This window comes from Hypanus sabinus, chromosome 4 (genome assembly GCF_030144855.1).
Source record: "Hypanus sabinus isolate sHypSab1 chromosome 4, sHypSab1.hap1, whole genome shotgun sequence".
Lineage (NCBI taxonomy): Eukaryota > Metazoa > Chordata > Chondrichthyes > Myliobatiformes > Dasyatidae > Hypanus > Hypanus sabinus.
In genome coordinates, this window is record NC_082709.1 from 49,508,758 (window position 1) to 49,532,962 (window position 24,205).

Here is a 24,205-nt window from a genome sequence, read left to right on the forward strand (position 1 = left end):
CACTAGTGGTGTTCTGCGGGGTCGGTGATGGGACCACTTCTTTTCATGCTGTATGTAAAAGGTTTAGATGATGGAATAGATGGCTTTATTCCCAAGTTTGCAGATGATATTGTTATGAATGCACCACAGCTCTGAGGGGCCAAAGGGGCAGGGGAGCCCCCTCCTTTGTGAGAATCGCAAGAGCACTAGTTGAGGGGGGGGGGGTCAGTAGACACAGGAAATGGGAGAGAGAGAGAGAGACGTGCCGAATACCTCGTTCCACCGCGATGCAAAATAATGCGACATTGACCATTGTCTCATGGAGACCACGTGCAAGCCCTCGGGCAAAGTGGGCTGGTTGAGAGAGAGATTGCATCATCTCAACCTGATTGACATCTGAGACCCCGTGAGGAAGTATAAAGGAGGGTCTGGGGGAACACCCCCTTCAGACACACCAGAGGAAATGCTAACGATCCCGTAGTAGCGGGAAGCCATTTGAAGGAAGCCACGTGCATTGGATTCTGTGCCTGGAATCCGTGGCTGGAATCACAGAAAACCGCTTTTAGCTAACAACGGGGAAGCCCACTCCCCTGATTCAACGGATTTGCTTCATAAAGATCCGGGCAAGTTTTCTTTTCTCACCAATCTCTCTCTCTCTCTCCAACAAGTGAAAACCCAGCGGTCCCCACCCCCCCCCCCCCCCCGAAAGCCAGAAGCTTGCAGGAATTTGAGTGACTTTTATATTTCCATCGGACAATATATTATCCCCTAGACAAACGATCGAGCTGTTTCTTATTGATGGTTATTATTAGACCCGCACTTTTAGATTTAGTAGTGACTACGTATATTATCTGAATGTTTGTATTAATCTTACATTTGTGCCCCTTTCATAAATAAAGACTTTTAAAAATAGTACCATCAGACTTCAACGGACCTCTCTATCTTTGCTGGTAAGTGATCCAGTTACGGGATTTCGTAACAGTTGGGGTTCTCGTCTCAGGATTTGACACCAAATTGGAGGGCCAGTGAATCGGGCTTGTAGGTTCAAAACTTGGATCTGGTTACACGAGTAGCCAGACGGGAAACCAGCAAAGATGGACGTGGGAGAATTTATAGAAAACCCAACTCTGGAGGCGCTGGAGGCGGCCACCAAATCAGACTTGATAAAATTGGCAAAGGAGTTAAACTTCACAGGGGTGAGGTTGTCGATGAAAAAGCGGGAGGTGCGAAGGGCAATAACTCAGTATTGTATTGGGAAGAATGTGTTTACCACTGAGATATTGGAAAATATCCCTGAAAAGGTACCAGCTAGTGGGGCGGCTCAGTTAGAGTTGGAAAAATTAAGGTGGGAACATGAAATTAAGTTAAAACAGCTGGGGATAGAGAAGGAGAGGGCCGAGAAGGAGAGGGAACGGGCCAAGAAAGAAAGAGAGCATGAACTTCAGCTAAAAGAGCTGGAAGAAGCTGAGAAGGAGAAGGAGAGGAAACATGACTTGGAGATGGAGAAGTTAAGGCTAGAGCAACGAAATCAGGGGTCGGACCGAGAGGAGCGGTTTGATGTCAGTCGGGCGTTGAGGTTAGTACCCCCGTTTGAGGAGATGGATGTTGATAGTTATTTCTTGCTTTTTGAAAAGGTGGCAGTGAATCAGAAGTGGCCCAGAGATCAGTGGGTGGCGTTGTTACAAAGTGTGTTAAGAGGGAAGGCCCAGCGGGCATATGCGGCGTTGTCCATGGAGGGGGAAGGGGGAGAGAAATATGACCAAGTCAAGGCGGCCATTCTCCGGGGTTACGAGCTAGTAGCTGAAGCATATAGACAAAAGTTCAGAAATTTACGAAAAGCGTGGAATCAGACGTATACCGAGTTTGCCTATAAGAAGGGTATGCTCTTGGACCGTTGGTGCACCATGGAAAAAGTGGACGAGGATTATGGGCGTCTCAGGGAGTTACTTTGATTGAGGAATTTAAAGGTTGTGTTTCGGAGGACATCCGGATGTATTTGAATGAGAAGCTGAATAAGTCCATCTCAGAATTTGCTAGGTTCACCGGTGAATATGCCCTAACCCACAAGACAAAGTTTTCCTTGAATAAAAGTTCCCAGAGAGACTGTGGGAATGATCGAGAAAGTCCGACGAGTGAGGCAGAGGTCCCACCGGGAGCTAGCGGTAAGGTTGAAGGGGAAAGGCAAGACGGCCAGAATTTTCCGGGCTTGACCTGTTTTAATTGTGGACAGGGAGGACATATTGCATCTCGATGCTTTGCTCCGAGGAAAGAGATAGGAAAAAGGAGAGCCACAGTCCCTATCGGGTGTGCCGTGGTAATCAGTAAGTCGACCAGAGAGCCCCGGGTAGACAGAGTACGAGAAGGGTCCGAGACTTGTCAGTCACACGGAACCAAGTCTGTGACGGAGGGAGACACACCAGTTCCCGTACGAATCTGGAGAGACACGGGGGCTGAGCTGTCGTTGATCAGCAGTAAGGTACTAGAGTTTGGTCGAAAAACGGGCATGGTAAAGGTAGAGGGGATCAGCAAAAGAATAGAAATGGTGGCTTTACATGAGGTCATTATGGATTGTGAGCTGGTGTCTGGACCCGTTGAAATAGGGGTGCCATCCGAGTTCCCGAGAACTGACGCGGACGTCCTTCTTGGTAACGATTTAGCAGGTGGTAAGGTTTGGGCAGCCATGATGCCAACCCGTCGACCGGCGAGTGCGGTGGCCCCGCCCCTAGAGTCCCAGATCTATCCTGCATGCGCGGTCACTCGCAGCCTGTCGAGAAAGGCAGCTGAGAACAACAGCAGTTTAAATCGGGCCAGTTTTGATTTGGCCGAGACGTTTCTACCGACCCTGTACCACGAGAGTTTAGAGGGTGGTAAAACAAAGAGTAGTAAAGTGAAAGAGGGTAAGGGAGCGGAGGTAAATCTGCCTTTAGCGAGGAGAAAGGTCCTAGAGGCAGAAAATAAAGATGTGGAAACGACAGAGCGGTTATAAGGTCCAGGGTTGGACAAGGATGATCTGTCTGGGTTGGCAGAACTGTTTGAGGAAGTTGAAACTTCTAAAGGTGTTCCCGATAGTGAAATGAGGGCAGCCCTAGATGAAAAGGGTGCCCTTACCTTGAAGAAGTCTCCTGGGTCGACAGATGAGGTTGTTTCAGCCGGCGGGGTTGAGTTTACTCCGGAAGGGAGTTGCCCAGAGAGTACCTGGGAGAAACGGGGGAACTTAGAATTTAAAAAGGGTACGGGTATTGAAAGCCTGGAAGAGGCCAATGTCCTGTTTGAGTGTATCCAAGATGGGGATGCATGTGGTACTGAACCTAATAACGGAGCTCAGAAGATGTCTCAGGTATTTGATTCAGTGGAACGGGGCGGCCGTCCTTGTGGGTCAGAGAGACTTGGTTCAGTGAAGAAAGGGTTAACCTTGGTAAACGTGGGAAGTGTGAGTTCCCAGGTGTTTTTTTACTCGAAGGTGGGTTCAAAGTTAATGCAGAATTTAAGAATGGGGAGATGAGGGTTATTATCGAAGGAAACAGAAAGTCTGTAGCTCCCAACTCGAATGAAGAAATTTTAAACCTGGCAGATCGCTCACAGAGTGAGTCGGGAGATAGCGGGGGGGGGGGGGGGGGGGGCCCACTCTATTGTTACGCCAGGATGGGGTGTGAAGAGGCCGAATTCGAAATACTACTTGAACAAAGAGTTTGAAGTAAAAACCAATAGCCTGAAGGGTCCTGACAAAAGGGCTAGCCACCTGGGTAAAATTAAAGAATTGGGTGGAAATGGTCTAAGTTTGGGACAGCCCCTTGGAGACCTGCCGGTTAAGTAAAACGACCGAAACGATTAGTATTCGCATAAACTTTTGTAGATACACATAAGCTAAGATCACACCTCCTTAGTTTTGTTGCTGAAGGAAAGAAATTAAAAAAATAGGTGGTTATTAAATTGAAGTCTGATGCTACAAGACTTTAGTACGGTACGTGATGTTAAGATATTAAAGAAAGAGACACTGTAATTGTTAACTGTTTAGATACTGACTTGAATGTATAACTGTATTACTCTGTAAAAAAAACTTTTGTATTGTGTTAGATTCTAAAACCCTGTAAGACTCTGTACTACTTCGTTTCACCGCTGGTGAAACGCTTTGAAGAAAGGGGGTGTTATGAATGCACCACAGCTCTGAGGGGCCGAAGGGGGCGGGGGAGCCCCCTCCTTTGTGAGAATCGCAAGAGCACTAGTTGAAGGGGGGGGTCAGTAGACACAGGAAATGGGGGAGAGAGAGAGAGAGAGACGTGCCGAATACCTCGTTCCACCGCGATGCAAAATAATGCGACATTGACCATTGTCTCATGGAGACCACGTGCAAGCCCTCGGGCAAAGTGGGCTGGTTGAGAGAGAGATTGCATCATCCCAACCTGATTGACATCTGAGACCCCGTGAGGAAGTATAAAGGAGGGTCTGGGGGACACACCCCCTTCAGACACACCAGAGGAAACACTAACGATCCCGGGAAGCCATTTGAAGGAAGCCACGTGCATTGGATTCTGTGCCTGGAATCCGTGGCTGGAATCACGGAAAACCGCTTTTAGCTAACAACGGGGAAGCCCGCTCCCCTGATTCAACGGATTTGCTTCATAAAGACCCGGCCAAGTTTTCTTTTCTCACCAATCTCTCTCTCTCTCCAACAAGTGAAAACCCAGCCGTTTCCCCCCCCCCCCCCCGAAAGCCAGAAGCCTGCAGGAATTTGAGTGACTTTTATATTTACATCGGACAATATATTATCCCCTAGACAAACGATCGAGCTGTTTCTTATTGATGGTTATTATTAGACCCGCGCTTTTAGATTGAGTAGTGACTACGTATATTATCTGAATGTTTGTATCAATCTTATTTTTGTGCCCCTTTCATAAATAAAGACTTTTAAAAATAGTACCATCAGACTTCAACGGACCTCTCTATCTTTGCTGGTAAGTGATCCAGTTACGGGATTTCGTAACAATATGAAGAATGATGGAGGGGCAGGTAGTGTTAAGGAAACATATAACGTTGGAAAATGCATGGTCATGCACTTTGGTAGTAGAAATTATTCTGTAAACTGGGAGAAAATCCAAAAATATGAGGGACTTGGGAGTCCTTGCACAGAACATCCTAAAGCTTAACTTGCAGGTTGAGTTGGCAAATGCAATGTCAGCATTCATTTCAAAAGGCTTTACAAGGCACTGGCGAGGTCTCACCTTGGTATTGTGATCAGTTTTGGGCCACTCATCTTAGAAGAAATGTGCTGGCATTAGAGAGGGTCCATAGGATGTTCACAAGGATGATTCCAGGAATGAAAGGGGTATCATACAAAGAATGTCCAATGGCTCTGGGTCTGTACTTGATGGAATTTAGAAAGATGAGGGGGGATCTCATTGAAACCTTTTGAACGTTGAAAGGACTAGATGGAGTAGATGTCCCCCATGGTGGGAGAGTCGAGGACAAGAGGGCAGAGTCTCAGGATAAAGAGATGTCCATTCAAAACAGAGATGCAGAGAAACTTCTTTTGCCAGAGGATGGTAAGTTTGTGGAATTTGTTGCCACTTGCAGCTGTGAAGGCCAGGTCATTGAATGTACTTAAGGCAGAGAGTTTGTGATTGGATATGGCATCAAAGGTTACGGGGTGAAGGCTGGGAAGTGGGGTTGAGGAGGAGGAAAAAAGGATCAGTCATGATTAAATGGCTGAGCAGGCTTGATGGGCCAAATGGCCTAATTCCACTCCTATGTCTTATGGTCTCCTGGATTCTACAGATATGTTAAGAGCAAAAGGATTGCAAGGGACAAAATAGATCCTCTGGAAGATCAGAATGGCAATCCATGCATGGAGCCAAAAGAGATATGGGAAATCTTAAGTGCATCTGTATTTTCTCAGGAGATGGATACAGTCTATTGAAGTGAGGAAAGGACCATTGAATTCATGGATCCTATACAGACTACAGAGGAGTAGAAGGTATTTGCTGTCTTGAGGCAAGTTAGTGAGGATAAATCCCCATGGCCTAACAAGGTGTTCCCCTGGAACTTGAAGGATGCAAATGCAAGAAATAGCTGGGGCCCAAGCAGAGATATTTAAATCATGCTTAGCAACAGGTGATTGGAAGGTAGGCAGTGTTGTTCCACTATTCAAGAAAGGATCTAAAAATAAATCAGGAGATCATAGGCCAGTGAGTCTAACATCTATACTGGGAAAGTTATTGGAAGGTATTCTGAGGGACCAGATATATGATTATTTGGATAAACATGGACTAATTAAGAATAGTCAACATAGCTTCGTGTGTAATAGGTGATGCGTAAACAATTTTTTAAGGAATTACCACGAAAGTTGATGAAAGCAAGGCAGTGGATATTGTCTACATGGACTACAGAAAGACCTTTGACAAGGTCCTATATGGCAGCTTGCTCAAGGAGGTTCAGTCGCTCAGCATTCAAGATGGGGTAGTAATTAGTTTAGACATTGGCTTTGTGGGAGAATTCGGAGAGTGTAGCATATGGTTGCCTCTCTGACTGGAGACCTGTGATTAGTGGAGTGTTACAGAGATCAGTTCTGGGTCCATTGTTGTTTGTCATCTATAATTAATGATCTGCATAATAATGTAGATAACTGGTCAGCAAACTTAGCAAGTGACATCAAGTCTGGGGGTGTCGTGGAACTGTGGAACGAGCTGCCAGCACAAGTGGTACAATGCAAGCTCAATTTCAATGTTTAAGAGAGGTTTGGATAGGCACATGGATGTTAGGGGTATGGAGGGCTATGGTCCCAGGGCAGGTTGACGTGAGTAGGCAGTTTAAATGGTTCGGCATGGACTTGATGGGCCAAAGAGTCTGTTGCTGTACTGTACTCTCCTATGACTCTGTGACACTCAAGACCTTTCCTCCATGCCGTACGCTTCCCTGACAACTGGATACTGCAAGCCCCATCCACAATGATGTGAATCCATCAACCAGTACATTGTGTGCATGACCACCTTCTACCATCCTAGGTTCCAGAGGTGCAGGCTCAGGCGGGTTGAGTGTTCCAAGGACAATGGGCTTGCGGCAGGACATGTGGAAGGTAGGCGTGACTCTGAGGGATGGTGGCAGCTGGAGATGATAAGTGACTGGATTGATGCAAAGGGTGATCTTGAAGAGACAGATGAATTGGGGTAAGGGCATGTGGACGCCAATGCACGGGGCAGATCTCGGGTGGCAGCCCGACCCAGTCCCAATGACAGAGTGGTCTGGTTGGGCACTGCTCATGGTTGGTCTGACAACAGTAGGTGTGGTTGGCAGCTAGGATGCCACTCCATGCCCTCTTCCAAAATCCAGGTAGCAGCAAACCGGGAACATGGCGGACGGGACCTCCACCACTGGCTCTTCTGTGGGGAGCAACAGGGATTGGAAACCATACAGCACCACAAAGGCTGACATGCCTGTGGCAGAGGTGGTGTTTAGATTTTGAGACAGCTCAGCCCAGAGCAGATTCTTCTTCTATGTGGAAATGTTAGAGGTGGCAAAGCATTGCAAAAACTTCTCTACTTGCTTATTGGCTCTTTCTGGACTCACCGTTCATCTGCAGATGATAAACTCACTGAGGCGCAAAGGAGGGAGCAGAAGTCTCACCAGAAGCAAGAGATGGATTGTGGGGCCCAGTCTGACACAAAGTCCAGAGAGAAACCAGAAGTGCAAGCTATATGTTGGAGGACCAGACCCACCATCTTGGTGGCTGACAGAGGTTTGGGGAGGGCAATGAAGTGGGCTGCCTGGGAGACCTGGTCCACTACTATCATGATCACAACAGCCTCATCAGAAGGTGGCAAAGCAATAATTATCACAGGTAGCTATGAACTGATGTACTGAGCATCATGGTGGGCCACCAGAAGTGTGTCGCAGAAAATCCAGGGTTCGTTGTGTCACTGCATAGCTAGAGAGGGGTGAGGAACAGGCTTGATGGAGTACCTCAGAGCATACAACCTCCAGAATGTACTTGCAGCTGCTGGGTGTTGGCTGGAGCACGCTCGTGCAGTAGGGCCTGGCAGATCAGGTTCTCAAGATCCAAAATGATCTGGGGAGGATCTGCAAGGATGGAATGATGGGCTGAAGGTCACTCACCATTTCAGCTGGGTGACAGAATGTCCACCTTAGTGTTCTTGGAACCAGGTCAGTATGAGATGGTGAAGTTGAATTGGTTGAAGAAGTGGGCCCAGTGAGTCTGACATGGGTAGAGTTGGCAGGTCTGCTGAATGGATATGAGGTTCTTGTGCTATGTCCAGATCAGGAAAGGTTCCATATTCCCCTTCTGCTGTTGTCTCCATTCCTCCAAGGCCCATTTGAACTTGCTTGAGAAAAAAGGCACTAAGGTGTGTCTTCCCACCAGGTCCTCATTTGGAGAGAATGGCTTTGGTAGCAAACCATGAGATAGGTGTTGGGGAGAGTAGTGACAATTAGGCTGTAGTTCCTGATGAAATGCTGGTAGAAGTTGGAGAAGCCCAAAAGCGCCGTATCTATTTGAGGGAGTGTGGTTGGGGCCTTTCAGCAACAGCATGCACTTTCTGAGTCCATGGCTATGCCTTTGTTTAAAAAAAAATGTAACCCAGGAAGAAAATAACTGGGTTGTGGAATTGGCATTTCTCTAACTTGTAGTACAGTTTCTTTTGAGGAGATGTTGAAAGATTGAATGGACATGACAGTAGTGGTCTTAGGGGTCCTTAGAGAAGGTGAGGATGCCACTGTGGGAGATGAACACATACCCATGTAGCTTGGAGGATCTCATTAACGAAAGCTTGGAAAACGCCTGTATTGTTGGAAAGCTGGAAGGCATCACCAAACATTCATAGTGACCAGTGGGTGTTATGAACATTGTCTTCCACTCATCCCCCAGCAGACGTGGTTCAGAATGTATACACTGTATAGATCCAATTTGGTAGAGCTGTGGGCCCTGCAGTGTGTTTCGTATGCACTATTCATCAAGGGGAGAGGGTAGCAGTTTTTTTACCGTGATTTTGTAGAGTCCATGGTAGTCTATGCAGGGACAAAGACCCCTTCTATTTTTTTGACAAAGAAGAATCCTGCACCAGCTGGGGACTAGAATGTTCGAATAAAGCCATGCTGCAGCACTTTAGCAATGTAGTCATTTGTGGCTTTGGGTCTCAGGAGGGGAGAGAGAGAACAGACAACCTAGGGAGAGATGGTTCAAAGGAAACTGATTGCACAGTCCTGTGATCTGTGAGGCAGCAAGGTGCTGGATTCCCTTTTACTGAAGGTGAAGGCTAAGTCGTATTCTTCTGGGAGCTTGGTGACGCCAAGGATTTCCTCTGTCTCCACGGATTTACTGCGTGAAGTCAACTGAGGCTGCAGGCAGGTGGACCAACAGATGGGCCTCCAGCTCAGCAGGGAACCGGATGACCAGGTGAAGTGAGGGTTGTGAGTGGAGAGCCAGGGGTAACCCGAGATGAGAGGAGTGTCAGGTGAGTCGCTAAGGAGGAATTGGATGAACTCGCAGTGCTCTCAGATGCTTGTGTGCACAGGCTGTGTGTACGCTCTGACCATCCCAGGGGCCGTCAATCAATGGCCATGATGCAGAAGGGGTGAGCGTGAGCCTGTGGAGGGCATCTCAGCTGCACACACAGAGTCCAGTCCAGAAAGCTGCCTGCTGCGGCAATATCCACCTGAGCTTTTAGGGTGTGGAGAACAGAGAGAGCGAGTCAGGCTATGTTGCTAGAATGATGGGCTGAGGTCGAGCCTCGTGGATAAAAGCTCCTTGGTGGTGGTGCCATTTTCCCGGTCGCAGTGGGTATTTGATGAGTGGGTGATCAGCGGTTCCGCAGTAAGTGTGCAAGTTGTTTCTCCAAAGACACTCACATTCTTGGAATGTTTAAAGGAAGAAGCTTCCCCTCACGGCATGGATTCTGAAGGCATTGCTGTTGAGGATGAAATGGTTCTGGGAATGGAACTGGAGCTCAGGCTGGTGATCTGGAGAATTATTCCATTATCACTTGTCAACATGGAGGGCCAGAATGAGGTCAGTGGGCATCTCCTGGGTGGACAGCTCATTTTTCAAGTACGCCGAGAGGCTGAGATGATAATGGGTCAGCAGTGCTTCTGCATTCCAGCTGCAACAGAATTCCACCTCGTAATCCAGCACAGGGCATGAGCTTTGATACAGGCGAAGTATCAGATCCTCTGTCTCCTTTCCACTTCCCAAATGGTCAAAAACCTGGTGCACCCCAGCAGTGAATTCCTCACATTTATTGCAGATGGTGGTCTTATTGTCCCAGTTAGTGGCGGTCCAGGGCAGAGCTCACTCAGTCATGAGAGGGATGATGAAGGGATGATGGCTTGGTCTGTGGAATACAAGATGCACTGGAACAGGAATTTGTGCATCACCTTGGGGACCTATCAAAGCACTTGGGCACTGGAATCCAGGGCTCCAAGGCAGGAGGTTAACTGTCGCAGGGTTGCTGTATTGAGATGGAGAGTTGGAAGAGAGTGCAAGAGAGACGATCATTGGTTCACCCATCCTTTCGGGAAATATAGAGGTGGATTGAACCAAATACAGAGCAGCAGAGATGATGTAGCAGTAAGCCATCATTTTAATAATAAATTGCACAATATCAAGCCAAAAAAACAAGACAGAACAGATATTTAACATGACAAGGCAACAAGTTAAGCAAAGGCTAGGAGAGCCTGATTGAGCCCAGCTGGTTCAATGGAGCAGTCTGTGAATGTGAGCTGGGTTTAAATAGGCTGCAGGTGATGAGTTGAAAACAAGCGACAGGTGACTCCCATTAGCTAGGCTGAGTCTGGGCGGTGTCTTCTGGGGCTGACACCTCCCTTTTAAATTTTACCTCTCTCACCCTAAAACTCCAGCCCCTAGTTTTGAACTCCCCTAACCTGGGGAAATGACTGTTGCCATCCATCTTATCCATGAACCTCATGATTTTATGAAGCACAAAAAGTCAGCTCTCATTCTCCTATCCGCTGAGGAATAAAGACTTGGCCAGGTCTACCCTCAGGAACATAACACCCCAACTCTTATACTCACTGCCCTGACTGATGAAGGTCAGCATACTAAACATCTTTCTCACCACACTGTCTGCCTATGATGCCACTTTAAATGAACTAAGATACTGTGCAAAATTCTTAGTGATATGTTAAAAAAAAACTGTAAGGCAAAGATGCTTTTCAAAAATGAAATGTAAAGTTTCTAAAAATCAAGAAATACTAAAACAGAACAAGCTAAACCAAATCAATATTTGGCGTTACCACCCTTTGCCTTTAAAACTACATCAATTCTCTAAGGTACTGCACACTGTTATGTAATTTTATACAAAAATCAGCTTGAAGAACTTGCCACAGTTGTTATTCAGACTTTAGGTAAGACATTAGACATTAGGTAATACTTTAGGTAAGACATAAGGTATAAGACCATAAACATAGGAGCAGAAGTAGGCCATCTGGCTCCACCATTCAATCGTGGCTGATCCTTTTTTTTTCTATCTGCTCCTCAACCCCATTTTCTGGCCATCTCAACATAACCTTTGATGCCATGTCCAATTAAGAACCTATCAATCCCTGCCTTAAATACATCCAATGACCTGACCTCCACAGCTGCATGTGGTAACTAATTCCACATTTCATCACCCTTTGGCTAAAGAAATTTCTCCGTATCTCTGTTTTGAAAGGGCGCCCCTCTATCCTAAGGCTATGCACTCTTGTTCTAGACTCTTCCACCATGGGAAACATCCTTTCCACATCTACTCTGTCTAGGCCTTTCAACATTTGAAAGGTTTCAATGAGATCCCCCCTCATCCTTTTGAATTCCAGCAAGTACAGACCCAGAGCCATCGAAAGTTCCTCATATGATAACCCTTTCATTCCTGGAATCATCCTTGTAAACCTCCTCCGGACCCTCTCCAATGCCAGCGCATCTTTTCTAAGATGAGGGGACTAAAACTGTTCAAAATGCTCAAAGTGAGGTCTCACCAGTGCCTTATAAATTCTCAGCATCACATCCTTGCTCTTGTATTCCAAACCTCTTGAAATGAATGCTAACATGGTATTTGCCCTCCTCACCACCAACTCTGCCAGCAAGGTAACCTTTAGGGTGTTCTGCACATGAACTCCCAAGTCCCTCTGCATCTCAGATTCCTGGATTTTCTCCCCGTTTAGAAAATAGTCCGCACATTTATTTCTACTACCAAAGTACATAACCATGCATTTTCCAACATTGTATTTCATTAGCGAATTTCTTATCTATTCTCCTAATCTGTCCAAGTCCTTTTGCATCTTATCTGCTTCCTCAACTCTACCTACCCCTCCAACATTCTTCCTATCATCTGCAAACCAGGCAACAAAGCTATCTATTCCATCATCTAAATCATTTATATACAGCATAAAAAGAAGTGGTACCAACACTGACCCCTGCAGAACAACACTACTCACTGGCAGCCAATTGGGCAAGGCTCTTTATATTCCCACTCGCTGCCTTCTTCCAATCATCCAATGCTCTAACCATGTTAGTAACTTTCCTGTAACAGCACAGGCTCAAGTTGGTAAGCAGCCTCATGTGTGGCACTTTGTCAAAAGTGTTCTGAAAGTCCAAATATACAACATCCACTGCATCCCCTTTATCTATCCTACTTGTAATCTCCTCAAAGAATTCCAACAGGATCATCAGGCAGGATTTTCCCTGAAGGAAATCATGCTGACTTTGTACTATCTTGTCCTGTGTCACCAAGTACTTCATTATCTCGTCCTTAACAATTGGTTCTAACATCTTCCCAACCACTGAGGTCAGGCTATCAGGTCCTTTCTGCTGCCTTCCTCCTTTCTTAAAGAGTAAAATGACATTTGCTACTTTCCAGTCCTCTAGCACCATGCCAGAATCCAATAATTATTGAAAGATCATTTCTAATGCCACTACAATCTCTAATGCTACCTCTTTCAGAGCTAGTGTGCAGTTTGTCTGGTCCAGGTGACTTATGTGCTTTTAGGTCATTCAGCTTTTTGAGCTCCTTCTCCCTTGTAATAGTAACTGCACCCACTTCTCTTCCTTCACACAGTACAACATCCGGCACATTGCTTGTGTCTTCCACAGAGAAGACTGATGCAAAAATACTCATTTTGTTCATCTGCCATCTCCTTGTCTCTCATTATTACTTCTCCCGCTACATTTTCTAGTGGGTCTCTATCCACTCTAACTGCTCTTTTATTTTTAAACATACTTGAAGAACTTCGACTATCCACTTTGATATTATTTGCTAGCTTGCTTTCATATTTCATCTTTTCCTTCTAATGATTTTTAAGTTGCTCTCTGAAGGATTTTAAAAACTTCCCAATCCTCTATCTTTGTTGTACACCGTTTCTTTTGCTTTTACAATAATTTTGACTTCCCTTGTCAGCCACTGTTGTACTATTTTACCATTTGAGTATTTCTTCATTTTTGGAATACACATGTCCTGCATCTTCCTCATTTTTCCCAGAAACACACACCATTGCTGCTCTGCTGACATCCCTACCAGCAGCTCCTTCCAATTTACTTCGGCCAACTCCTCTATCATACCACTGTAATTTCCCTTACTTCACTGAAATACTGCTTCATGGTTACAGCTGGAGGAAAATTCAGTAATGGGGTTTTCGTTGGCTTCTTTATTAGGAGCTCCTCTTCCGTTTTCACTCTCCAGAATAGGTAGACAAGCTCTTAACCCTATTGGTAAACATACTTTAAAAATTTGGTTTCAATTTCGTAGATTTTTGAATTAAATGATTTTTAACTTTCTAGTAATATTTATTCTGATTTCTTTTTTAAACCATCAACTTTGGATAAGGCTTTTTTAACATGGAAAATTAAGGGAATAAAAACTTTTTTAGATTTGTTTTTACAAGACTGCTTAATGTCTTTTTCACAGTTAATGGATAAATATGATATCTCTAATACACATTTTTTCAGGTATTAAAAGGTTAGGAATTTTTTACATGATTTTTTACCGAATTACCCCTTGGCCTGCTCTTCAAATTTGGCTTATGTTATTTTTCAGTTTAAACCTTTTCAAAAACGATTAATAGCTATCATTTATAAACAGTTAATGAATGTTTGCATGTCGCCTAATGATAGGGTTCAACGTACCTGGGAAGTAGAACTTCAACATTTACTTTCAGATAATCAATGGAGTAAAATTTATTATTTAGTCAATAATTCACCTATCTGCGCATGCCATATCTTAATTCAGTTTAAGATGGTACATAGGGCCCATATGTCCAAAGATAAATTGGCCCATATTTTTCCTAATATAAGCCCTATTTGTGACAGATGTAACGCAGAAATGGCTACTCTAACTCATATGTTTTGGTCATGTGTATGTTTAAATAATTTTTGGAAGGATGTGTTTGGAATATTATCTAAAGTTATAGAAATGGATGTTCAACCTAATCCACACAGCAATTTTTGGGATTATTCCAGAGGAAGCAAGCAAAGTGTCTGCTTCCGCCCAATGTGTGATAGCTTTTTCAACTTTACTGGCTAGGAGAGCTATTTTGCTACATTGGTAAAAATCTAATCTGCCTACTGTTTTCTATTGGCTCTCCTCCATTATGTCATGTCTAAGCTTGGAGAAAATTAGAAGCCAGACATTTGATACATACTTTAATTTTGAACAAGTCTGGCGACCCTTTATTCAATATTTTCACATGATTTGATTTATTTTTATTTATTTATTTTTCTTTATTCTCTTTGGGGAAAATCCTTATCCATGAAGGTTCAGAGATGACTGGAAGGATGTGTTTTTTTCTCTCTCTTTTTTCTAATTTTATCCTCAATTGGACTGCCCAATATTTATTTTTCTTTCATTTTTTCTTTTTTTTGTTTCAGTTTAGTTAGTGGTTTTTTTTCTTTATCAATAACATTTCCAATCTTTTTTTTATGATTGTTATGAGGAGTTGTAGTTTTTTTTGACTATTGTATATATAAGAGCATAATATTTTACTTATTTGATTTTGATATTATATACTTTTTGTTTTTACTATTGCTGTTTATATGTCTTTTATATTATCTACTTGTTAAACTCCTCTTCTGATTTGTATATTCTTTATTTGGAAATCAATAAAAAAGATTGAAAAATGAAATACTGCTACATCAGACTTTACTTTCTCCCAACCAAATTTCAAGTTGAACACAATCATATTTTGATCTCTGGTTCCTAAGGTTTCTTTTACCTTAAGCTCTCTAATTGCCTCCAGTTCATTACATAACACCAAATCCAGTATAGCTGATCCCCTAGTAAGCTCAATGACAAGCTGCTCTAAAAAGCTATCTCTTAGGCATTCAACAAACTCACTCTCCTGAGATCCATTACCAACCTGATTTTCCCAATCGACCTGCATGTTAAAATCTCCCATGACTACAATAACGTTGCCCTTTTGACTCTCTTTTTCTATTTCCTGTTGTAACCTGTGGTCTACCTCCCAGCCACTGTTGGGAGCCCTAATTATAACTGCCATCAATGCCCTTTTATCCTTGCAATTTCTTAACTCAACCCACAAGGATTCAACATCTTTCGATCCTCTGTCACATCTTTCTACTGATTTGATGCCATTCTTTACCAGTAGAGCCACACCACCCCCTCTGCCTACCTTCCTATCCCTCCGATATAACAAGTAACCTTGGACATTTAGCTCCCAACTACAACTATCCTTCAGCCACGATTCAGTGATGTCATTTGTAATATTGCAACAAGATCATCCACCTTATTTCTTATACTACTGTATTTAGATACAATACCTTGAATACCATATTTGCTATCCTTTGACTGCATCCCTAACGATTTGATACTCAGCCTGTTGGCTGCAACTAAGTCCCATCACCTGCCTGCCTTTCTTAACAATCTGACTGTACGCTACCTTTACCTTTTTACCATCCGTCCTTTCCTGAGTCCCTTCATTCCGGTCCCCATCCCCCTGCCAAGTTCATTTAAACCCTCCCTAACAGCTTTAGCAAATCTGCCCATGAGAAATTAAGTCTCCTATCACTACCGCCCCCTTCTTCTCTCTTTTTCCCTTCGGTACCACGGACCCATGCTCAGTTCCTGTAACCCGCTCACCGTGGCATTCCCCCCAGGAGGTCATCCCCACAGAAGTATCCAAAGCGGTATACTTATTTTTGAGGGTCATGGCCACAGGGATGCTCTGCTCTAACTGCCTATTTCCATTTCTCCTGGCAGTCACCCAGTTACTTGCCTTCTGCAACTTCCAAGTGACTACGTCCCTGTAACTTAGGTCAATTATATCCTCGCTCGCCCATACAAGCCAAAGGTCATCTACTTGCTGCTCCAGATCCCTAACACGGTCTTCAAGGAGCTGCAGCCGGATGCACTTCATGCAGATGTAGTTCCCCAGGAGACTCTGGGTCTTCCAGTTCTCTAACATCCAGCATGAAAAACACACCACAGCCATTTAAATGTTACAATAAGAGAGGGGGAGAAAAACAAAAAGGACACCTTAACAGACGCTTTACACAGAGCCAATGCCTCTTCCGAGCTGAAGCCTCCTTTGAGCTAAAGCCTGTCACTTCTACTCTCGCCACTGGCCTATTCCCGACATTGGCCATTTCACTTATCCCTTCTGTACTTTTATTTAGTTCTTAGAGCTCTGTTGATGCCGCTGATAGGCCACATACAATGGACAGACACTCTCAAAGCTCCCTTTTTAAATAACTGCTGCCAACCTGCAAGAAATCTCTCTTGGTAGAGCTCTGTTGATGCCACTGATATGCCACGTACGATTACCTCCCCAGGTAATTCCAGACCACCTCAATGATGTTGAGATCAGGGCTCTGTGGAGGCCGTACCATCTGAAACCATATTAAAAACCTGGAGCCACTAAGACTTCTGCGCAGTACTGTATGCACTTGTACTCCATTCTCTCTGTTCTATTACACTCCCTAGTTCCCCACCACTTATAGTATACAACACTACCAAAATGCATCAATTCATACTTAACTGTATTGAAATCCATTTGCTAGTTCAAGATCTCCCACGATTCCATGGGATTCAGCCTTCCCAACCTCTCTTCTATGGACTGTCTATGCTCCTCACTGCCTCAGTAAAATAGCCAGCATAATTAGTGACCCCACCCACCCTATACATTCTCTCTTCTCCCCCTTCAATCAGGCAGAATACACAAAAGCTTGAAAGCACATACAACTAGGCTCAAGGACCGACTCCATCCCACTGTTATCAGACTCTTGAATAGACCTCTTATACATTAAGATAGACTCCTGATGTCACAATCTACCTCAATATGATCTTGCACGCATTCTTTACCTGTGTTGTACATCCTCTTTAGCCTTTACACTTCATTCTGCATTTTTTATTGTTTTACCTTATTCTACCACAAGGCACTATGTAATGATTTGACCTATATGAACAGTATGCAAGACAATTTTTTCACACTTGTACATACAATAATAAAATAATTTGTCCTACCATGTGGGACCTTGTAAAAATCTTGCTAAGTCCAAATAGATCATTTGCACTACCTCATCCTAATCAACAGTATCTTTTTGGGCAGCCTTTCAAAATTCCTAGAAGGCTCATCACATGTTATTTTCTATGCAAAAAGCCTTGCTGACTCTCCCTAATCAGACTCTATCAAAATGCTGGTAGATCCTGTGCACAGGAACTCTTTTCAGTAGTTTCCTCACTACTGATGTCAGGCTGACAAGTCTGTAGTTCCTTGGCTTGCCCTTGCTTCCCTTCTTCAACAATGGAACAAAATTTACCACTTACCAATTCTTGGAAACAGGTTCACAACTATGAAGCACATAGAGCACCTATAATAAATATTCACCCCCCCACCCCAGAGGTTTTCATGTTTTATTGTTTTACAGCATTGAATCACAGTGGATTTAATTTGGCTTTTTTGACACAGATCAACAGAAAAAGACTTCCATGTCAAAGTGAAAACAGATCTTTACAAAATGATCTAAATTAATTACAAATATAAAACACAAAATAATAGATTGCATAAATATTCACCCACTTCGTCAGCATTTAGTACATGCGCCTTTGGTGGTAATTACAACCTTGAGTCTGTGTGGATAGGTCTCTGTCAGCTTTGCACATCTGGACACTGCACTTTTTCCCCCACTCTTCTTTACAAAACTGCTCCAGCTCTGTCAGATTGCACGGAGATCGTTTTCAATTCCAGCCACAATTCTCAATTAGACTGAGGTCTGGACTCTGATTTGGCAACTTCAGGGCATTAGCTTTGTTGTTTCAAGCCATTCCTGTGTAGCATTGGCTTTATGCTTGGGGTCATTGCCTTGCTGGAAAACAAATCTCCCAAGTCACAGATCTCTTGCAGAAGGTATCAGGCTTTCCTTCATGACTTCTTGTATTTTGCTGCATTCATTTTACCTTCTACAGTCATAAGCCTTCAAACACACAGCATGATGCAGCTTCATGGTAGGGATGGTGTGTTTTTGATGATGTGCTGTGTTTGGTTTACACCAAATATAATGTTTAGTCAAATGGCCAAAAAGCTCAATTTTGGTTTCACTAGACCGGGGGTCGGCAACCCGCGGCTCCGGAGCCACATGTGGCTCTTTTACGTCTGTGCTGCGGCTCCCTGTTGCTTTGGGAAATAATTGGTTGTGGCGACCCTTTTCCTGGCACATCCGAACCGACTCACAATTAGATAGCCTACGGGGGTTTGCGAGCACAGAGCTTTGGAGCCTCTGCACCATGGGGGGCAGGTTGAGGGAGGCTTAAAAGTGAGGCTGAAGATTTCGAATAAAGTTTTTTCCTTCGACTGCAGTTACCGACTCCGTGTCGTAATTTTAGCGCTGCGTGTAGCACACCGCTACATGGTCAGTATTTAATTAAAATGTATTTTATGTTAGTTTGTTAGTTTTTGAAATGTAATTCTAAATTTGAAGATTATGGTGATCTTGTACAATCTAAATAAGACGTTGTGGTGACCCATTTCCTGACACATCCGAACCGGCTCACAATTAGCCAGCATTCAGGCTAAGGGAGATAGCCTACGGGGGTTTGTGAGTACGTGTCTTTTGCAGCATCCGCGCCCATGGGGGGGCGGGTTGAGGGAGGCTTAAAAGCAAGGCTGTTTAGTTCGAATAAAGCTATCTTTGACTGCAGTTTACTGACTGCGTGTAGCACACCGCTACAACGTGTTTTTATCGCTGGCTGTCCAGAGGGGAGGTGCTGAAACGCTTTGTCGCGTGTCTGGAAGAAGTGAAAACTTTCCTGGGCAGCAAAGGGCTCAACTTTCCTGAGCTGGAACAGCCAGAGTGGCTGGAAAAGCTACACTTCATGGTAGACATGACAGCGCACCTGAACACGCTGAACACAGCTCTTCAACGGGGTAAGGACGTACAGCCCTGCACATGTTGGAGGATGTTTTGGCATTCGAGCGCAAGTTGACGTTGCTTGCCAGAGATTTACAGAAAGGCACATTGTCTCACTTCCCCAATTTGAGAGAGTTCAAACAAGGTCACGACATGATAAATTCGGAGTATTTACATTCTGCAATCATCGCAATGCAAACATCGTTTGGGAAACGCTTCTGTGAGTTCAGAGAGGAAAAAAACACATTATCCTTCCCGGTCACTCCCCTAAGCATCAATCCATCCCTACTGAATACGACTGCATTGTCAGGTGTGAGTCAACCTGAACAAGTATGATAAATATTTTAATTGCCTATTATTTTACGTATATTCATATGTTTTCATTGTTCAGTGAAATAGTCCTTTCATTTTTCAGGTTGACAGCTGGCTGACGTTATTTTTGGTTTGCTGCTGGTGGCAAATTTAAGTTTGGCGTTTTTCATAAATACAAGAAGGACTCAAATAGACGTTGAGTATTTTACTTAAAAGTAACCTTCAACCCAACGTCTTTTTTTCGGAGTTCAAAATGTTTTTGTTGCATGCAGAAATGTAATTTCGTTTTCTCTGCAGGAGTTCATCAATTTCATAAATGCAACACATTATAGTTTGTTTATACATAGCATAAAGGCAAAACAAAACGTTGTATGTAGTGTTATTTCATTTTAAATGTCAAACGGGTTTTGCGGCTCCCAGTGTTTTCTTTTCTGTGGGAAATGGGTTCAAGTGGCTCTTTCAGTGGTAAAGGTTGCTGACCCCTGCACTAGACAATAGAACCTACTTTCAGCTGACTTCAAAGTCTCTCACATGCCTTCTGGCAAACAAGCCGAGGTTTCCTGTGAGTTTGTTTTTCCCAACAGTGGGTGTCTCTTTACCACTCTCCTATAAAGCTGTGACTGGTGAAACACCCAGGCAACAGTTGTTGTATGTGCAATCTCCCATTTCAGCCACTGAAGCTGATAACTCCTCCAGAGATGTCATAAGCCTCTTGGTGGCCTCCCTCACTAGTCCCTTTCTTGCACAGTCACACAGTTTTTCAGAATGTCTGCTCTAGGCAGGTTTACAGCTGTGCCATTTTTTTTTCCATTTCTCAATGATTGACTTAACTGTGCTCCAAGAGATATTCAGTGACTTGGAAAATTTCTTGTATCCATTTTCTGAATAGTGCTTTTCGGTAACCTTTTCATGAAGTGCTTGGAATGCTCTTTAGTCTTCATGGTATAGTTTTTGCCAGCAGTTGGACCTTCCAGGTACAGGTGTGCTTTTACTACAATCAATAGAACACCTTGACTGCAAACGGGTCTCCAAAAACAGATCTCCTTTTAACTTATTATGTGATTTCTAAAACCAGTTGGCTGCACCAGTCATGATTTGGTGTGTCATATTAAAAGGGAGAGAACACATATGCAATCAGTTATTTTGTATTTTCTATTTGTAATTAATTTAGATCACTTTGTAGAGATCTGTTTTCACTTGGATAAGTAAGAGTCTTTTTCTGTTGATCAGTGTCAAAAAAGCTAAATTAAATCCATTGTGATTCAATGTTGTAAAACAATAAAACATGAAAACCTCCAAGGGTGGGGGGAGGGGATACTTTTCTTAGACACTGTAAATCCACAGAGGCCTCCACAGTTTCTTCTCTAGCCTCCCAAAATATCTGAGGATGCACTTGCTCAGGCCCTGGGGACTTATCCACCTTAGGGTGCACTATTTAAACTGCACTTCCTCTCACCCTGTTACTTGTAATGACACCATTCCTTTTTCTTAATTTATCCATCTCCTCTACATCTGTTCTGGAGATGTGACCTTCCACTCCAAGATACCTGAGATGTCCTCCTTTTTTTAAGAAACATGGCCTCCCACCCCTCCCCATCACTTCTGGTTAATGGAAGATCTCCTCCATTTCCATGTCTCCTCCATTTCCACACTTTCTCATCCCTCTTCCTCTCAGACAGAACAGGGATAGAATTCCTTTGATCCTCGCTTTTCACCCCATCAGCCTCACTATCCAGCACATCGTCCTTTTCTTATTAGTTGGAACAGACCCCACCACCAGCCTCATCCCCTCCCCACCCCTTTCTGCTCTCTGCAAGGTCTACTTTCTTCATGACTTTCTGATGCACTCCTTCCTCTCCACCCATCCCTTTTTCTTCCCTGACATTTTAATTCCCCCTCTCTATTCTGACACCTGCCTGTCTATCCTCAGCCCCTTCCACAGGGTGAAGCCAAATGCAAACTAATGGAACAGCACCTCCTACAGACTGACAACATTCACATTCAGTTCTGCAATTTCAGGTAGTGTCCCCTCCCTCTGTACCCTTCGCATCTACCCAGTTCCGCTTACTCACAGCCAATATCCACCCCCTTTCCCCTGAGACCTGATTAGCCTGTTTCCTTCCCTTCCTCTGCCTGCTCTGTCATCTGCCATTTTTTAATTCCCTATTATAAGTTTATTATAAAACCTGAAAACACACGTCACTCAGCTCAAACTCAGCTTCTATTCCACCATTATAAAACTATTGAATGGTTCCCTAGTTCAATAAAATGGATCTTTGGCTTCACGACCTCATTATGATATTGTACCTCGTCATCTGCTTGCACCACACTTTCTCCATAACATTTCATTGTGAGTGCTACAATTGGTTTCCTTTCTACAACCTCAATGCTCTGATGTGACGAAATAATCAGAAGACCATAGGAAGCAGGAGCAGAATTAGGTTATTTGGCCCATCGACTCTGCTCTGCCATTCCAGCATGTCTCATTTATTATCTTTCTTAACCCCATTCTCCTGTCTTCTCATATAATCTGTGACACCCTTACTAATGAAGAATCTATCAATCACTGCTTTAAATATTCCCAATGACTTGGCTTCCACAGCTGCCTGAGGCAATGAATTCCACAGATTTGTCACCCCCTTTGTAAAGAAATTCCTCCCCATCTACATTCTAAAGGGAAATTCTTGTATTGTGAGGTTGTGCCCGCTGGTCCTGGACTTCCCCCCCCCATTGGAAATATCCTTTCCAAGCCCATTCTACCTAATCTTCTGAAATCCAATCTTTTACAATAAGATCTTCCTTCCAAACTCCACAGCCATCAAGTGCTCCTTGTACATTAACCCTTTCATTCCTGGGATCATTCTCACGAATGTCATCTGTATCCTTTCTTAGATAAGAGACCCAAAACTACTCACAGTACCCTAAGTACAGCCTAACCAATGCCTTATAAGCCACAGCATTATTACATCCTTGTTTTTTATATATCTGACTCCTCCTAAAATTAAAGCTATCATTGCCCTTGTCTTCCTTACCACCAACTTAACCTACAAGTTAACCTTTACAGAATCCTGCACTAGGATTTCCAAATAGCTTTGCACCTCCAATTTCTGAATTTGCTCCCTGTTTAGAAAATAGTTTATGACTTTATTCCTGCTTTCAAAATGCATGACCATACACTGTACTGTAATCCATCTGCTACTTCTTTGCCCATTTTCCTAAACTCTATTAATTGTATGGAAATTTAGGCACTGTACTTTGGTACATGTGACACAACAAAACTATTTTACCAACGAACTTTTTGGTGTTTAACTAAAAGGGGCCCACGTTTACTCTAGCTAGCTTTATTCCCTTTCTGCATTTGCACAAGGCACTTCTTTTCCTCTGGCATAAATCTTTTTTGTTGTTGAATTTGAAGTACAGGTTCTTGTGGCCATGATCTGAACCATGAGATTTCAAGCAATTTAAGTATTAACAAAAAACATTCTTCCCGATCTGGTAATGACTGTCGATTTCATAGAAATTCCAGTTATTGCAATTTATACAATTATTGCTAACAAAGACACTTATCCGCAAAGCAAACGAAACAATTACTTCTAAAAAGTCTGGATCATACTATACATCAAAACAAAGGTTTATGTAGCAGACAGAAATAAAAATATATTCGGAAATACACTTAACATTAGACACGTTAAGTAACTGAATCGGGAATAATTTGCCCATTGTCAGATGCAATTTTAGTTGTTGACATTTGAGCTAACACTACGAGCTGAGATGCTTCAGCAATGGTCCAGGCTGATTTCTTGCCAGATTTATTTGCTTTTAAGAGATTTACCTGCGGGGTCAAGGCGAAGCAGCAGTACAACAGTGTCAGCACACCGAGACCGGACGGTCCCTTCATCCTGCAGTGCTGGCTTCGCTTTCGGAGTCCCGCTAGTCCAATCGCTGTCCAGCAGCTAGATCTTCACACTTCCCGGCTTTTTTTCCTCAGCACGTCGAAAAGCTGGGGAGCAAGTTGATGACCCAGAGGCTCGTGGACTGAGAGTTATCAGATTCTAATCGGTTTTGATTTTAAACTGTTGACTTTCATGAACTAAGTGGAGTTCAATCTGCCACCAAACCACCATGCCCACAGTCTGGGATTGACCCTCCCTCTGTATACGACTGAATAATTTATCACAAAAGCAGCTTTCCTCGTGAAATAAAATAATTTCTTCCTTCATGAACTTAACTCCTTGCAATTGCAAAGAAAAGGGGCTGAGTAAATTTATGTTAATAGCGTGAAACCTGCATCAGCAGGGAAAATCTTAATTAAGGATGAAATCACTTCGTTTAAAGCCCGTTGTCTTCTACATGGGGAAATGTAAATTGCCAGGACGTGTTCTCTTAAACACTCATTGCGTACTATTCAGAGCGCTGAGGAGAGAGTAGGAAGTTCGGGAATTATAAAACAGTGACCACGGCGCCATCTCCTGCAGAAATCACGGCGTTACTCCAAGTGTAACCATGCACTGAGTTCATCTCGTAAATCATTGAAGCAGTCATATAAGATTAACCAGT

The 24,205-nt window shown here is 43.6% G+C and overlaps 1 protein-coding gene across 1 annotated transcript in view; it reads right to left on the minus strand.

The window, feature by feature from the left end:
- Positions 1–23,981, minus strand: part of LOC132392745 (parathyroid hormone 2 receptor-like) — a 144,330-nt gene extending 120,349 nt beyond the window's left edge. The window contains exon 1 of the mRNA XM_059967049.1: positions 23,481–23,981. Coding sequence (XP_059823032.1) covers positions 23,481–23,546 — 66 coding nt within the window. The 5' untranslated portion in view covers positions 23,547–23,981. The remainder of the gene's footprint in view (positions 1–23,480) is intronic.
- Between the last annotated feature and the right edge of the window lie 224 nt (positions 23,982–24,205).